Source organism: Cupressus sempervirens, chromosome 3, assembly GCF_028749045.1.
Source record: "Cupressus sempervirens isolate cs-2001-9-10 chromosome 3, ASM2874904v1, whole genome shotgun sequence".
In the NCBI taxonomy this organism is placed as follows: domain Eukaryota; kingdom Viridiplantae; phylum Streptophyta; class Pinopsida; order Cupressales; family Cupressaceae; genus Cupressus; species Cupressus sempervirens.
This window is the reverse complement of record NC_143120.1, coordinates 449,587,084-449,605,705: the sequence shown is the minus strand read 5'-3', so window position 1 is coordinate 449,605,705 and position 18,622 is coordinate 449,587,084. Positions and strand designations below refer to the sequence as shown.

General features: G+C 33.7%; 1 protein-coding gene across 1 annotated transcript; it reads left to right on the top strand.

Moving 5' to 3' along the window:
* Positions 1 to 12,511: 12,511 nt before the first annotated feature.
* On the top strand, positions 12,512 to 13,042 carry LOC149567008 (conserved oligomeric Golgi complex subunit 1-like). Its single transcript, XM_089817444.1, has 2 exons — positions 12,512 to 12,658; positions 12,830 to 13,042. Exons 1-2 carry the CDS (start codon positions 12,650 to 12,652, stop codon positions 13,004 to 13,006), a joined length of 186 nt encoding a protein of 61 aa, XP_089673570.1. The 5' UTR covers positions 12,512 to 12,649; the 3' UTR covers positions 13,007 to 13,042.
* The last annotated feature ends 5,580 nt before the right edge of the window (positions 13,043 to 18,622 follow it).

Here is an 18,622-nt window from a genome sequence, read left to right as displayed (position 1 = left end):
GCCTAAAATTTTATATATTATTTCTTAGCTTTTCATAGCTTTAAAAGTTATTTTGTAATTAGATAATATTTGGATGTTCATTTTCATCTCCAAGGGATACTAGCAACCCTTTGGATCCATCAAAATTTGTATAAAATTAAATCTCGAATAGAATGAATGGCTTTTTGGCTTACATATTCAGAGTTCAATTTTGTTGCTATCAATTTAATCACAATACCACATGTTTCCCACTAGGTATTGTAATCCAAATTCTTAATCTAGATAAGTGATATCAGAGTTTGTTCTCTCTTGTATATCCCATCGTACACAAACAACTTATTAAAGATTGGGATTGAGCACAAGAAACCCTTCAGCTTATCTTCCTTTGAGACACACAAAATCACATATATGGAAAAATCACATATTGAAGGAATAGAAGGATCCTTCAAAATGCTAGTGGAAGAGGAATTAAATTAAAAAAGTGAAGAAATGATGTAACAATTCTCACAAATGCTTGAAAAACAAGAGTGACAAGCCAACCCATAGAACTCATCTTTTGGCGGGCAAACCCCATTCAAAGTGTAGGTAAATTTTGATATTTCAACTTTTCAAGGAAAAAATGATGTAGATGTTTTCAATTAAGGGTTAATTTTTTTAAATTTTTATAGGGGACTCGAATCCCCCAACAATCATTACAAAATATTAAAAAAAGCTTACCAATTTAAACGGTATTGAAAAGAGAAAACTAGCATCCCCAAACATCCAACAACCCACCACAAAACCAACACAAAATAAAGACCAAGACTAGTAACAAAACCAAATGACACACCTATACTTTAGAATAAAAAAAGCCAAAAAGACTAGTAAGCTAGATCGGTAACTAACCAAACTATACTTAATGTAAGCCACTTAACAGCTAAAACCAAGATAAATGCAGTATAGTAAAAGCAAGTTCACACACAAAAGCATTCATGAAGTTGACACAAAGAGTTTTAGATGTGGAAACCCTTTGTTAGAGGGTAAAAATCATGATGGGGACAATATATTGCTAGCCCTTATAATGCATGTAAAGAGGTGTCATGTTGGGAGCTATATGTGTTTCTTTTGGAAATGCATCTTGTTAGGAGTTCCTATAATCTATTAGGGTTACATAAGCCTATGGAGGCTACCTTGGTATAGGATTTACAAGTCTGCTTCTAAGAAGGACCATGCTAAAGGATTTTACACTAAGATTACTAATGAATTTTCCCTATCAAGAGCCACAATTAGATGCAATGGTAAGAAAGCATACTAATGTATTTAGACCTCAAATGTGGCATTGGCTTGCCATGTATATCCCCACTTTGTATTGTTGAAGATATATTGATCTCCTCATCTACCTGGTGAGTTATTTGGTCTCACCTCTGCCCTTGGTTATCTACTACATGATGTCATTGTATCCTCTTTCTTTCTGATTTCTTTGCTTGCTAGTCTGTGCTCCATGAGTTCTTCTACACACACTTCTCCCTCATTGTTCTGTGCTCTTTGAGAACCAAACTCTTCAGCAAAAACAACAACATTCTCTTTTGATTTTGGTCTCTTATATTCTTTCTACAATGTTAGGGCACAATTACCCATAACCAAAATTATCCTCTCATTTTCAAATTCATACTTTGAATCCCATACTTGGTTCATTCACAAGAAACCTGTGACCCTTGCACCTAGGTTCTAGACTGGTAGCCCTGCAAGTCTATCTATGAACAAATGGTAGCCTTTTCCCTTTCTTGCATATGCCATTTTGTTCCTTTCTTTTTTTGCATCCACTCTTCCCCTTACACTCTCATCACATCCATGGTGACTCACTTCATCGATGATTTGGATTAAGCAAATTTCATACTTTTCTGCCTACATTAGTGTGATACACATCTCTTGTATTGATAGTTACAACTCCTTGTGTCTTCTTCTTCCTTTGACTAGTCATCAAATAGTTTGACAATCAATTATTTTTTCCATCAATGAAAATACTTCTTATAACCTTTATGCCAATGAGATTTTGTAACATCAACAATCTCCCCATTTAGCATTGATGACAAAATATCATTTACCAACAATCTCCCTTTTTTCTTTGTGAAGTTTCCTTGATGGAAAAAACCATCCTTCTTATGTTTACCATTCATTCTCCTATATTGGTGAAGACTATGTCACTAGTAAATGGACTTAGCATTCTTTTGTTTGATCTCCCCCTAACAATGTGTTTGTCTTGCTGCTCTACTTTCTCTTGCCTTTGTTCTCCTTTTTGTGTATTCATCTTTTCTCATGATCCACTTAGTTCATTCTCTTATGCCTCCCATATCTTCATTCTTCTCTTGCTAGTATCTACTTTACTATGATCTCCCATTTTATTCATATCCTGAGTGCAACACCCTGGGCACAACAAATACCGAACTATCACCTTCAATCTGTAGAATCTTTGAGAACATAGGTACTCTAAATAAGAATGAAGCTGAAGGAGCATTCCCTATGATCAACACATAACTATCCTCAATACTACACCAAAAACCACCCAAAGGATAATGTATGCAATCCAACCAACTCCTGCATGGTGTGAAATCGAGAATCCTACTAGGACTGATCCAATAATGAAGAACTGTAGTCAATTGACCTCTTCCATCCTGTGACCCATATTCATTGCTAGGAATCATACCAAGATTCCATATCCTGAAATGAAAATCATCCTTTTCATGATAATCAAAAGGAAAGTCTTCTTTTACCTCAAACAGGGGATTATCGGAATCCAATCAGCGTCAACTTCAAACACAGGGTTATCAATAAGCTGAAAGTGATCTGAAACTTGGGTACTTGATCACTTGGGACAATTGTCCAAGGCATACATTTTTTGAATGCTATCAAGTTTATCAATTACCTCTAGGGAAAACTCCTGCCTCTCTTTATCCTCCTGTTCTTGAGAGTGATTCATGATCATAATCTGATTTTCTGTCCCCTAAAGAGAAAATTGAGCATCATCTAATGCCTCATGAGTATCCTTAAGCTCCCTTTTAAGCTCCATAATCTCATTCCTTTCTTTATCTAGCTGATCAACATTTAAAGTTGTATCTCACATTTTTAATGCATTGACACATTTTAAGTGATAGTGCACACTTTTGATGTAATGGCACAAAAAAAGGTCCACTTTTGATAGTATTATGTTTTTAAGTTGAACTTTATATGTAGTGACATGTAAAATGTCCACTTTTGATGGATTTTACATGTAATCACATATAAAATGTCCACTTTTGATAACTTAAAGTATTTAACAAACATATATCAATTTAATCTCATTAAACTGTTACTTTAATGAGACATAAACAATATTTATATATCATATTAAAAATGTAACACATAAATATCATTTAAAAGTAACATTTAAATGAGCATTTGATTTAAATGTCAAAAATTAAACTGAAACTATATAGTTTATATAATCACTTAAAGTTAAAAATCAAAAAGTAACTCAACTTAAAATTATAACATAAAGTACACTATAGTTACTTTAAGTGAATATTTAAATGATAAAGTAACTTAAAAACATAACAAAAGGTGAAATTAATTTATACTTTTCAAAAAGTGAAAGTCAAATTGAAAATATAACATGATATTCACTCTTTGTGCTGTTGCATCGAAAAGGTCCACTTTTGAGACACTAAACAACCATATCTCTTGACAGACAACTCCGATCAGGCTCTAAGTTAGATCAAATCAAGGGAAAAGTGAAAGACATGAAATGAGCAAGACCAAAGGACTAAAAACCAACAAACACAAACTCAAAAGTAAAGAAAAGGATGATGAAGGCCTCCAAAATCAAGAAAAGGCTCAATAGAAAGAAAAACAAAAAAGACTTGACGAAAGCCTTGAGTAAAACAATTTGATATAGGAATTGAAGTTGATTGATCGATCAACATTAAAAAACTGAATATCAAATTAAACTTAGAGAAATGTGGAACTAACTTGAAAATTTTTGTGTTGTTACCAACATTTTCTGATGACAAAATGTAGGACAACACTTTTGTTGTTCAAAAGCCAATTGATTGCGACTATCCTTGAGTAAATGGCCATATTTATGCCAATGATTAGACTGCACCTTTTTTTTTCTTTGAAGCATCACATGACTAATTTGAGCCCTTTCTTTGACATGACTGAGAGTGTTGAGATTTTCCTTTATCCTTGTGAAAGGATTTGGCTGAAATGGCATGCTCTGAGGAGCACAAGGTGGCACTGCGACCAAATTGTTGTTTCCAACAAACTTGTTGTGATAACACTGGAAATTTTAGATCAACATTAGTAGAAGTAATGTTGAAAGTCTTTATAAAATGCTCATAGGATTTCGGTAGACACTTCAAAATTTTGGTAGACACTTGAAGGTGATGACTACCTTTCTTCTTCCTCCATTTTTCAACCAATAGCTTCGAGCTGATCTCAAATGTCCTCAATCTTTGTGCGATGCTTCTATGAAGACATGTGTTCATCCATCATGATGGAGAGCAACTAGTTCTTAAAAAGAATGCTTGATTTTTGTCAGATGTCTAATGCATCTCCTTCAAATGTTCTCAAATGTCCGCTACAAACTTGCTAGAAGGAATATGAGGCAACATATTATTGGTGATAGAGAGCTTGAGAAGCATGACAACTTCTTGATTTTGATCATTGAACTTGTCCATATCTGCTCGGACTGTGGTAGGAGTCTTTGTGCCCAAAACAATTGTCTCAAGATGACGATATTCAAAGATTGCCAGCCTACATTGCTTCTCAGTGTCATACTTGTTGTTGTTGAATCTTTGATTGCCTTCCAACATTAAATGTGTCAATGATGCCATCTTGCATGTTCCCCAATGCAAAAAAATGCAATAGCACAGATTCAAAAATAGGAATCCCAATCCAAGAAACATGGGAAAATTCAAGTATGACTTCGAAAAAATGATGAAGTATGACTAGCACAAATTTTGAGAAATTTTTTTGGCTGAACCCAAAAAATCCAAAGACAACCCAAAGATCCTTGCGAAGAATCCCAAAAGAATTTGAAAGCGAATCTTAAATCCCTTGGCCCAAAAATTGAGGCACATAAAATGAGGAGCACGAACAATTCTAAGACCCCAATTGAGCTCTCGAAAAACCCATCACGATTCTGCAATTAGTTTTTGAAACCAACAAAGAATTTGAGAGTTTCAAAGGAAACCCCAGCCATCTGAAATAAAACTCAAGAAATTGTAGATATTCAAAAAGAAGTTGGTAGAAGGTGCAAGCCTTGCTGCAAATCAAAGACAAAAGGGTATTAAAACCACTAGATGACAGCAATAATGGTGACTGCTATAGAAGAATGGCACCCAAAAAGCGACAAATTTTCAGAGAATAAAAACCAAGGTCATTTTTGTAATGCTGTGATTAACAGGATTTTAGAGAACAAATGTCAAAAGAAAGAGAAAAATGACCATGAGAAATGTAGTGATATTGGTATCAGGATTCAACTGTGTAATTTTTGAGTCGAACTCATTGACTCATTTGATGAGTAGTGGCTCACATGCACCATCTCTCATGAGAATAGATGAAACACTTGGCACTCATTAGATCTAGGTGATGCTCACAGAGGTCAAGCACAGAGACTCCTGCGAGGCAACTCATCCCAGTACTACTCCAACTCAAGCATGCTTAACTAGGAGTTTCTTTCATGGTTCAACTCACTTTGCTTGCAACCTCATTTGCAAAACCTTCACCAAGTGTTGTGCCTTATGAACCATTCATTAGACAACTGTTAAGTTGAAGACACCATTTTTTGGGAAGAAATCTGTTGGCAACAGAAAAATGACTAAGAATAGGTCATTAACAGAAAAAAAAAAAAAATGATGATTGCACAAGAATGAAAAATGTGGGTTGTAGATAAAAATGTGGTTTGGATGTTACTGACGACTACAGGCAATCACACAAGTTCTGCAATACAAAAGCTCCCAAGAAAATAATCTAGTTGGTTTTTCAAAAAATCGTAAAAAATATTCTATTGAATTTTTAAAGAAAAAAAAAATGTGTATAACTGCTCTGATACTATATTACTGGAGAGTAATTGGTAAAAGATTCACGTATTAACAAATGACTGAAGAGATTTATATATTTTTTACAAATGTATAAAATAGAAAGTTTCTAATAAGAAACTTAAGAAAATTGTAGAAATGATCTTAGCTACAAGTAATTAAATATATTGCATAATTGACCATTAAAGTAATAAAATAATAATATTCTAATAATAATTGAATGGGTGGAATAATTGGAGAATCAGGCATATGATAACTATGCTGAGAAGAATTCTATTGTGGTAGCCAGGGGTTTTAGGTAGATAAGAACATATTATGGATGCCATAGTCCACACAAGAAACTCTACTAATAAAATGTGCAGCCATGAATATTTTTTTGGTAAATAAGGATTTCAGTTATTTGAAAAAATAAGTGGACAATAGTATGATGTATTACTATTATTACACTGTGCTTGAGTCTAATTTGAAAAACAATTTTAAATTCCCATGAACATAATGTTGAGCTAAAATAAAAAGATACAAAAATAAAGTAGAACTGAAAAACTAAAAACAGAATTCAAAGATTCAAGAACAGACACAGAAATTATAATGGTTCATCCAGCTAGTCTGGTTTACATCCACTCTTCAAGAAAGGGAATTTTTCTTATTAGATAAAACACACATTACAATGAACAACAAAAAATAATTTTTATACATATTCTTTTAATCACATTCAATGGAAGACGAAAGGGTTGAGAAGAGGAAGAGTCACAATGATTGGACTGCACAATCAGAGTGGTTCCATATTCCTCTGTTAGAACCGTTACAATCTCCCACTTGAAGTCCAATCAGTGCTGCACAGAGATATTCCCTACTTGGAATCCTTATGGCTATGTCATGACGACACCGAGAGAAGCTCTACAAAATTCAAACTTCTCTTGTCGTACAACCTTTGTAAACACATTAGCTAGATTAACCTTTGTATCAATCTTCTCTAACTCTAGCCTTCCCTCTTCAAGAGCATGACAGATAAAATGAAATCTAGTTTCTATATGTTTCGTATGATTGTGAAAAGCTGAGTTTTTAGCCAAATGAATGGCACTCTTTCTGTCAGAGAATAGAGTAAAATTTGATTGTTGAAATCTCAACTCTCCAAACAATCACTGTAACCATATCAACTCTTTGGCCCCCTCAGTAAGAGCAATATATTCAGCCTCGGTAGAGGAAAGAGCAACAACTTGTTGCTTACAAGAAGCCCAGCTAATCACTGTCCTGGCAAAAGTAAAAACATAGCCTGTTGTAGACCTCCTTTTATCTAAATCTCCAGCCATATCAAAATCAACATATCTGCAAATATAAGGAGTCTTGTTATTAAAACATAAGACATGAGAGGAAGTGCCTCTCAAATATTGAAAAATCCATTGAACTTCTTGCCAATGAGTTTTACCTGGATTACACATAAAACCACTTACGACTCCCACTGCATGAGAAAGATCTGGACGCGTGCTAACCATTGCATACATTAAACTCCCAACTGCTGAAGAATAAGGAATACCATCCATCTCAGATTTTTCTTCTGAAGTAGAAGGACACATCTTAGAAAATAATCGAAAATGATTAGCCAATGGAGTTGCAACCGATTTAGCATTTGACATATCAAACTTTTCTAAAATTTTGAGAATATACTTTTCTTGAGATAATCGAATTTCTCTTTTATGTCTATCACGGATTATATCCATCCCAAAAATCCTCTTTGCTGCCCCTAAATCTTTCATGGAAAAATGAAGAGCCAAATGCATCTTCAGCTCCTGAATAACTCTCATACTATTTCCAACAGTCAACATATCATCAACATATAGTTGTAAAATCACAAACTCACCAGTAGAAAGCCTTTTGTAGTAAACACATGGGTTTGATTCGCAGCGTGTGAATCCTTCATGTGTCATGAAGTTATCAAATTTTAAGTACCATTGATGTGGAGCCTGCTTCAGCCCATATAGACTCCTCTTTAATCTACAATATAAATGCTCTTGCCCCTATTTAATGAATCCCTCTGGCTGCTCCATATACAATTCCTCTTTAATATCCCCATGTAGAAATGTTGTTTTGACATCAAGTTGTTCAAGCTCAAGATCCCAAGTTGCTACCATGCCCAAAACCAAATGAATGGTTTGCATTTTAACTACTGGAGAGAAGATCTCATTAAAATCCACTCCTTTTTGTCGAGCAAACCCCTTCACTACCAATCTAGCCCTGTACCTTTCATGTCCTCCATCCTCCTCTTTTATCTGATACACCCATTTATTTTTTAGAGCTTTATGATTTGGTGGAAGAGGAACCAAATCCCAAGTTTGATTTGCATTTAATGACTCTATTGCATCATTCGTAGCATCCAGCCAATGTACCGAATTTAAATCACTGCAAGCCTGTTTAAAAGTCTGTGGTTCTGTCTGATCAGAACACAAAGAAAATAAAAGTTCATAATCATCAAATTTGCGAGGTCATTTTTGATCTCTGGTAGATCTCCTTGGTTGTGGGACTTCACTGATATCTTCTGTATAAACATCTCCTTGTTTAATGGATCGATTTGTATTTCCAACTTTGATTTGGACACCATCGATCCCTTGTTGCAGAGCTTGCGACTGAATTGGACCATCAAAATCTAGTTGTACTGGCGATGTGGCAGAGTGAAAGGTAATGTCTTATGCAGGAGATGTTATGCTATGCAGCCGTTCAGCTGTATGCAATAGTGTAGAAAATAGAGATAGAGGCATGGTGTGTTGGCACGGGATGGGTGTAGTGCTTGGTAGAGCAATTTTCTCTATATCAATTTCAGATGTAGAGGACTGTTGCCGGTGAGTGTTTGGGAATAAATTTAATGCTTTGTGGCAATGGAATTAGGAGAATTAGTAGATAGAGGTAAATTAGATATTGAGCAAGCTGCAGATTTTGTAGAAGTGGGGAGACCATATTGTGGTGAAGACATAATACTAGGAGTAGGATTAAATGTAACTAGAGGAGTCCTCTTATTTTGTCCCCCATTATCAAATAAATCAAATTGAATGTAATCAGTAGGATGATTTAGAATTTGCAAACCTGAGAATGATTTCTCATTGAAAATAACGTTGCGACTGCGAACAACTTTCTGAACTTCTAGATCCCACAATCTAAGACCATATTAATCTTCACCATACCCCAAGAATATGCATCTTTTAGATTTAAAATCTAATTTCATTCACTGCTCTTTAGGAACATGAACTTATGCATCACAATCAAACACTTGTAAATGAGAAAATAAAATTCTTTTACCAATCCATCTCTCTTCTAGAATATCAAAATCAAGGCATGATGAAAGGGCTCGATTAATTAAATAAACTGTTGTATTGCATGCCTCTACCCAAAATTCTTTCCCCAAACTAGTTTTAGATAACATACACTGAGCCCTTTCCAAGATAGTTCGATTCAACCTCTTTGCTGCACCATTTTCTTGAGGTGTATAAGGGATTGTTTTAATCCTTTGAATACCATGATCTGCACAAAAATTATCAAACTCCAAAGAGCAAAACTCACCACCATTGTCTGTTAGTAGACATTTAATCCTTTTTTTGATATGATTTTCCACCATAGCCTTAAAAATTTTAAACTTTGAAAATACTTTAGATTTCTTATTCAACATATAAACCTAAACTTTTCGAGTGCAATCATCAAGAAATGTGACAAAATAGTTAGCACCACCGAGAGAAGTTACCTCCGTAGGACCGAAAACATCAGAATGCACAAGTTCTAATGGAGAAGATTTCTTCTCATGACCCGTCCTTATGAAGCTAGTGCAATTTTACTTGCCATAAAGACAATGCTCACACAACTCTAGATCAATAGATTTAAAACCTGGAAGTTGTTCTCTTCGAAGCATGACTTCAAGACCTATTTTGCTCATGTGACCGAGCCTCTTATGCCGAAGTTCAGCATTACTTTCCACAACTGCCATGGTTGCTCCCACTTCACTATTACACTCTAAAACATATAAACTTCCAGATTTCTTACCTTTAACCAAAACTAACTGACCTTTAGATACTTTCCATGGATCAAGATCAAAATTTACATTACAGCCTTGTGTATACAACTGACTAACTGAAATCAAATTATGCTTAAGTGTAGGAACATGCCTAACATCCTTTAAGAGCCATTGATTGCCATTTTTCTGTGATAATAAAATATCCCCTTTGCCGACAATGTCACATTCTTTGTTATCTCCAAGAAAAACTTTACCAAACATACTTTCGTCGTAATTTGTGAACACACTCCGACATGGAATAGCATGAAAAGATGCGCCAAAATTGAGAACCCATGAACTTGAATCCATGTCACCAGCTGCAAGTACCAAAGCTCCATCACTTGCAGCATTTACATCGTCTTGAATTACTTTATTTTGAGCCTTCTTGTAATTCTAACATTGCTTCTTGGTGTGGCCTGGTTTACCACAAAACCAACAGGTGCCATTTCTTCCTCTAGACTTTGTGTGATGATTCGATCTGCCTCTTCCATTATTATTGTTATTTCTACCTCTTTCACGACTTCTTTCTCTATTCTATGTACTCACAACTATTAGAGCATCACCGAAAGAGGATTCGTGGTGTTTCCTTCGCATGTCTTCACTAAGTAATGTAGTTGCGACTTCATCAAATTTTAGTTTGTTCTTGGCTGCTATTGAAGTACTCACAACCATTACTACGCCTTCCTAGCTATTTGAAAGTGAACATAATAATAAAATAGCTTTTATTTCATCATCTAATGGTATACCAACTAAAATGAGTTGACTGGCTAATGTATTAAACTCATTCAGATGATTCAACATTACTCCCCCTTCTTTCATTTTCAAATTATATAGCTTCTTCAATATAAAAACTTTATTTGAAGCAGAAGGTATCTCATACAATGAAGATAATTTCTCAACTAACTCTCTAGTTGTCTTCTCAGCTAAAACGTTAAACAAAACGTTACTTGAGAGTGCCAAGAAAATCGTTGTCCTTGCTTTCAAATCCATTTTTTCCCATTCTTCGTCTGTCAGTGATCCTTTTCCCTTTGCCTTACCAAGCAATGCAGATTGTAAATCTTGCTTGATGAGCAAAGACTCTATCTACACTTTCCACAGCCCAAAGTTTTGCCCAATTTTTTTTTTGATTTTCCACTTATCCACCTCATCCACGGCGTCTATAAATCTTTATCAATTTTTAGAAAATCAAACGAGCTTAAAGCTCTGATACCAATTGTTGAGCTAAAATAAAAAGATACAGAAATAAAGTAGAACTGAAAAACTAAAAACATAATTCAAAGATTCAAGAATAGACATGGAAATTATAGTGGTTCATCCAGCTAGATTGGATTACATCCACTCTTCACGCAGGGGAATTTCTCTTATTAGATAAAACACACATTACAATAAACAACAACAAATAACTGTTATACCTATTCTTTTAATCACATTCAATGAGAGATGAAAGGGTTAAGAAGAGGAAGAGTCGCAATGATTGGACTGCACAATCAGAGTGGTTTCATATTGCTCTGTCAGAACCGTTACACATAACTTCCTTTTATATTGTCTGAGTAATTTTTTAATGTAAACTATCAAATTTGGTCTTTAAGTAAGGATATAAAAAATTAATGCATATTAAGAACTTCAAATACACAATTTATTAGTTTTAAAATTCAAATAAGTTGACAGTAGTATGATGTATTACTATTATCACACTGTGCTTAATCTAATTTGAAAAATAGTTTTAAATTCCCATGAACATAACTTCCTTTTATATTGTCTGAATAATTTTTTAATGTATACTATCAAATTTGGTCTTTAAGTGAGGAAATAAAAAAATAATGCATATTAAGAAGTTCAAATACACAAATTATTAGTTTTAAAGGTCTGAGAAGCCTTGAATTCTTGAGAATGAATGAAGTGAACCTGACAATGGGCTTGAAGCGCTGGGGTGAGGCACTCAGCGGTCTTCACAATCTCACCCAGATTCAACTATCTAGTTGTGGGCTGTCAGGTAATATTCCAGATCTATCAAATCTGACCTCTTTGTCCTATCTGCCATGAGCAGGATTATCTTTGCAAAATATTCTCTCAGCAAAATACAAACTTTCTTAAAATTTGTAAAGATGTTCTGGGGATGTCGCGAACTATTTAGACATTTGAACATAGTTGCATGTAACATGTATCTAAGGGATTCCAACATGAACCTCCATAATGAAAACCCTTTTGATGATTTATCACTTGATCATTTCCCATTCAACAATAAATAACATAAATCCCAAAGTATTGAATGTTATGTTTGCCACATTAGGCTTTTCAGCTTGCGTAGATTACATAATATTTCTGTAGAACAAATAGAATATATTTCTTAGGACCAATTTTTTTTGTAAACTAAAAGAACATGTTCGTAAATTCTAGTTGATGGATTTTCAGTATGATCTTAACAAATGGAACGTCTTCATCCGCAATGCACCAGGCATTCTCAGATGACTTTACTGCACGGAGTTCATGGAAAGGGTTTTGAAATGGCAACCTCTCTTCAAAGTTTGATTTTGAAGACACAACAAGCTTTGGAGTTGCAACACCTCTTTTGAAGTCACTCATGAGCCAGGTACTTAACTCATTTTACAGCATTTTGAGAAATCCTTTACCATCCACTGCCATTTGTGCAATTGCATTTTCTAGATTTAGCTTTGGAAATATTCGCTACTCCAATATGTTATCATTTTCTTTTATTTAGCCATGTCCAGCAATTGATTGTGAAGGTGTAAATAATTGTTAGGTCGGAAGCAGATTTGGAGAGGGAACATTTAGGCTCGGTTCAATGCTAAGTGATGGTCAAGTTGGTAGACTAAAGGACAAATCAGCAGCTGCCATGTCTACATTTGGTGATATGTTACCTGTACAGGCCGCAGGTCTTTTGTCATCGCTTACTGTGGGTGCAGGCAGACCAGAATAAGAGAACCCAGGAATTTGATTGCAACATTACTGTATTCAATGTGTTTTGAGGACCTAAAGTATAGACTGTCTTGTGAATTCTGAACAGGCTAACTAATATTGGTTTATTGGTTCTGTTCTTTTCCAAGCGGGTCACATGATCCATCACATTCGTTTTAGGAGCAAAGTGTTCAAGGAGGGCATCTTACAAGATGAAAAAATGGATTGTCAGTTTCCCATTTCTGCATCGTTATCATTTAGGGGAGGAATTTTTTCACAATAATGTAGAGATAGCATGAGGTTCGATGTTTTTTTTTTTTTTTTTTTTAAATTTTTTTTTTTTTTATAGACTGCAGGAATCGGTGCAACACGGCCCCCTAAATCTACCATTTATTGTAATAAATCTTGTACTTGAAAAGGGATTTTTTTGTATATGATCAAGCTATTTCTGTGTCAACAGTGAGTTAACCTTCATATTTTGCAACACTTTTTTTGAATAGTTCAGAACTTCCCATCCACATTGCTCATGATGAATTTGATGAAATACAAGTTCACAAGAATTTGTGCTGGCAACTGTGTCAATAACGAATATTATTGGCCCTTATTTTTTCATAATTCTTAGAGTTGTGTGAGATATAACCAGATAAAAAGACTTGGGCGAAATATTTTATAATCATGTTGGAGGTCCATGGAAAATGTTGCAGGATACTATTATTATGGGAAGATGTGAATTCTTGCCTGATTCAACAATTTCAACTTAAAACAAGGGGCACAAGCGCCAAAGTTCTTACCTTTATTAGTGTGGTGGTTTGTGGGGTAGGAGTTGAGTGAAGTTTGTGAAGTTATACATTTAATGGTAAAATTTATAGTTTGTAAATTTTGACATTAAACTAAATAAATTAAAATTTTGATAATTTATTATAGATGGAAAATAGAAAATTTTATGTCATTTTAAGAAATATTCAAATAATAAATGTCTTTTGACTTAAATCATATAAATCTAATATCAACAAATCAAAGAAAAATAATAATGATCGTAATAACATAATAATAATTTTGGCTTATAAAAATAATGTAATAGTATTGGTATGATTGATTTACTTATGACTAAATTATATATCATTATTCAATTTTGAGTTCTTTCATATGTAAAAAACTAAGTCTTGTAATTATTACTTTAATCGTTGCAGAATATTGAACATTTAATAATGATTGCCATTTCAATAATAATTATACTTACTAAAAGTTTCAAAGCTTGATATATGTTTTTTAAAGTTAAATAGCAATGATATCTAAATTTCATATAAAATATGTTTTAAAATTATAAAATAATATTAAAATCAAAATATATAAGTATTTTTTTTTAAAAAGACTTTATTATTCAAATTTCTCATAAATTTTTTTATAACAAAATTTATAAATATTTTTAGTAAAAATTTATGAAATAATTAGATTCTTAAAAATATACTTTTGTTATTTATTAATTTAATTACAATTTAGAATAAAAAATAAATATTTAAATGAGAATAAAATAAATTTAAATTATAATTAATTTAGTTTCTTAGTTTCAAAAATCAGTTATAATTTAGGCAGCTCACAAAAAAGCAAGTTATGATGTTTTCTTTTAAAAAGATTAATTAGAATAAGATTGGAAAATAGTAGCTAGTAAAATATAGTGTAAACTTGAAGAAATAACATTTTACAAATCACAAAAATAAACATCAATGTAAAACTAATAATAAATATATTTAAAATAAGAAATATAAAACATTTAGTTCTATATTTGAACTTGGTAAGGAAACTAGATAGGGATAATTAATATTTGATTAGATGAAGAGAAAAATGATGTTTTTCTTAAAAAGTTAATCCACTTGTCACAAATGTGGAAAAGATAAAGTTGTAATTAATGCATTCATTAATAGAGTTGTTAGAAAACATTTGTATTTTTGTTAGAGAAAATTGATTTTTTTCATTGCCAAAAATAGTATGGTCGAATAGAATGAATGAAAAATGTGATTTATAAAATAATGAAAAATTAGAAAAAGATATAAACATTTGAAGTTTCTTTTAATCTTTGAAATCCTAATAAATTGATTGGTCAGTTAAATTGAAAAATTGAATTAAATGAAAACAATAGTATCCTGCCAAAGACAGGAACTAATAAAAATTTGGGAAAGGTATAAATGGATATGGGACTGCCTTTTCCCTAGAGGAGAATGTAGTCTTAAAGACAATCTATGCATTTCCCCAACAAAAGACGTTTTGGTAGATCCACATCTGTCATGTGTCGTAGTCAATTTGCAAGCATATATTATATTCTTTAAAAAATAGTACCATGGGCTGAGTTTACATATTTGCAAGCATTTATTATATTGGGAAAAAAAATACTACCATGGGCTAAGTTTACATAGATGATATCCTGAATATTATAAAATCTCGATTAAGCTAAAATCTTGAGTTGCCTATAATAAATATAGATGATTTAGTAATAAATTTATTGTTAATAGTTATTTAGAATCCAAAAGTGTTAAAACAACCAATACGACCATCAAATTCCAGACCTAGCCCACACTCAAAAAGTCTATTGACTAAATAGCCACGTTGCCCATAAATAAACCATCTCAAAATAGCAGATCCCATGATTGTCGAAAGACAGGAGAAGATGATCTAACTAGTATTTGTTACATGGACGGGTGTCGCTAAAGTCTTCCAAATAGACCTAGAATTTGACAGTCGCCCCTGCTTGTCATATGATTTTTCAATGACAACTAAATTTTTTTCTTGCCTTTCATTTTATGTTTTAACAATCAATTTTTTTAGTTTTAAGATATAATTTAAAAGATCATTTTAAATTTAAATATTTTATAAATGAGAGTAATAAATATTAATTAATAATATGTGCCAAATTCTTAATGAATAACTAAAAATTAGTAATTAGTAATATATACAAAACTCTCAAATAAAAGAAGAAGTTTCTAAATTAGTAATATAAAAATACATAAAAATAAGTTTTTAAAATTCATTATATTCTTATTTCAACAAAGATTCTCAATTAATATAAATATACAATCATCAAAATAGAAAAATATACCAAATAGAAACAAACAAAAAAATAGAAATATATAAAATAAAATAATACATATTTAGCATGCATACATATTATAAATATTATAAAATCACATTTTTTTATATTATTAAATAAAATAATAAGTTTCCTATAATAATTATTAATGGTTTACTAATAAATCTATTTGTCATATTGACGGTTCTCTAAAATTTTAGCCTATCAATTCATACGGTCATACAATTTTTCAACCTGTCATATATGGTTAAAAAGTGCAAAAATGGCTAATACGACCATCAAATTCTAGGTGGCCAATACGACCATCAAATTCCAGGCCTGCTTCCAAATAAGTGTTAAGAAGAAGCGCATGTTCCATACAGCCCGACTTAACTAGCACACTCGAAGCATTGACTACTTCGAGTGGTTGGTGTGGGCCCCTCTAACCATTCTGCTTCTGTTCTCATTGTCGTTAGATTAGTCTGGCACTTCTTTAACCCTCTACCACCACCATTACTAATGTGGTTAGTTTAACTCATCTCTAACTCTCTACCTCTGTACCGCTTAATTTGACTTAAAATTTGAATGTCTCCTACCCAATCCTCTGCCCACCCATTTTTTAATTTGGTATAACATTTGCTTATGGAGTGGCACTAACAGATCAAAACTTACAGCAAGATAGTGTTTTTTTTTTAATGTTGCGAAGACATGGTATTAATCTTACCCAGCTCCAGCGCCTTATATCGCATCCAGGCCTTGCTTAGGCCATTCTATTAGATTCAAATCCTTGAACCAAAGCCTAACTTTCAAAGACAGTTTGTTTTTCATTATATCTTCTGTTAAAAATCTTTAAAGTATTGGGAAATGGAAGGCTTTTAAGGGTTTTTTTAGAAAATTTGGCAGTGAGAGCAAAGAGGAGAAGAGTATGAGAAGATTGTAAGGGTGGGTGGGTTTATGAATTAGTCCAAACTGGGCAGTGGGAGTTGCACTTTGTTGCTAGGAGACACCAATTTATTTATTATTTTATTGATGTTTGTTTTGATTAAGTAAAAACAGGTTTTGAAAGGACTCGAAACCTTGTACAAAGGGAAAAGAAAAATATAACAATGAAAATCAAATGCCACTGTGGAAAACCAACCAAAAAACTTAGAGGGACACACAAAAAATCCCAATAGGAGGGCAAACAACCCAAGGCGCAAATAGACCGTCAAGATTTACATTTTGGTCCATTCTTTTGAGATCTTAAAGCCATATCAAAAGAGGGATTTGAGGACTTCAATTTTTTCCTTTTAACTGCCATCCAACCATCCTCCGCCTTCTCCACCATGTTCTGCCAATCCACACAAGCCACCAGAAACCCCCCATCTGAAGAGCCAGAAGCAATGTTCTGGACAAAAGGGAAAACAACAAAATTTTGACTCAAAGCAGGCAAAGAGTCAAGAACCACAGAGTCGGTAGAAGACTGAACATCAACTACACTTTAAGACATAACCGTAGAGGGGACCCCAAGTACAACATCCAAGATATCAACAAAATCCTAAACCAAAGTGAGATCATTATGCGAATGAGACCAATCAATCCCTCCTCAACCAATGCAACTTTCTGAAAATTAATATTCATCTGAAGCCCCCGACCACCAAGACATAGATTTCTTTGATCTGACCTTACTAGAAGAGCACCGAGCAGCAAGATGACCTGTATTGTGACACTTCCTACATCTGAAGGGGATACCTTCATAATCGAGAAGTTGGATCCAAGAACTGTCAGGAGAAGGCAATTTAATCATAGTAGGGAGCCCTTTAGAGATATCCATCTCCACAAGAATATGAGCATATGTTTTCCTTAAGATATTTGATGAAACCGAATCAACCATTAAGAAATCCCCAAGACCTTCCCCCACAGCCTCCAAGATCGAGTCCTGCCAAAGATGAAGGGGAAAATTTGACAAACGAACCCAAAGAGGAATCTTATTGAAGGATTCCTTAGTAGGGTCAAAAGCCAGATACCAAGGTTTGGCCATCAAGGGGAATCGCTCCTCCCAAGAGAATCCATGACAAAGAACAATAACCCTATCCTCAACATTAGTGAATTGCGCAATAAGAAAACCTTGGCAATAGGGTAGATTCGAACAAAATCTGAGATGAGAGGTTCCTAAAATTTGGATATCCAAGCATGCAACTCTATGAGAGAGGGCCAAAAACCCCTAAAGCGATAGATAGCAGTAGTAGTAGAGAAATCATTAGCAGATGTGTTGACTTCATCAACAATGTCAGCATCAAGGTGAAATAATAATGGGTTACTAACAGGAACATGCACAACCTCTTGATTAACCACAACCAGACAAGACTCCATCCTCAAAGCCAGAGCAATACTAGCTTCAAAGGCCACCACATCTACAAAGGAGATAGTAGAGTGACCAACAACCTAGGTAGAAGAGGCAACAATAGGAACAACTGCACCCCTTGTAGGAAGGGGGCCAGAAACCCTAATTGGCGTAGCAACGAGCAAGGGCAAAATAGAAGCCGCCACCCCACCACAAACAACCTCCGCCACACCACTAGCCACCCCCACACCAGC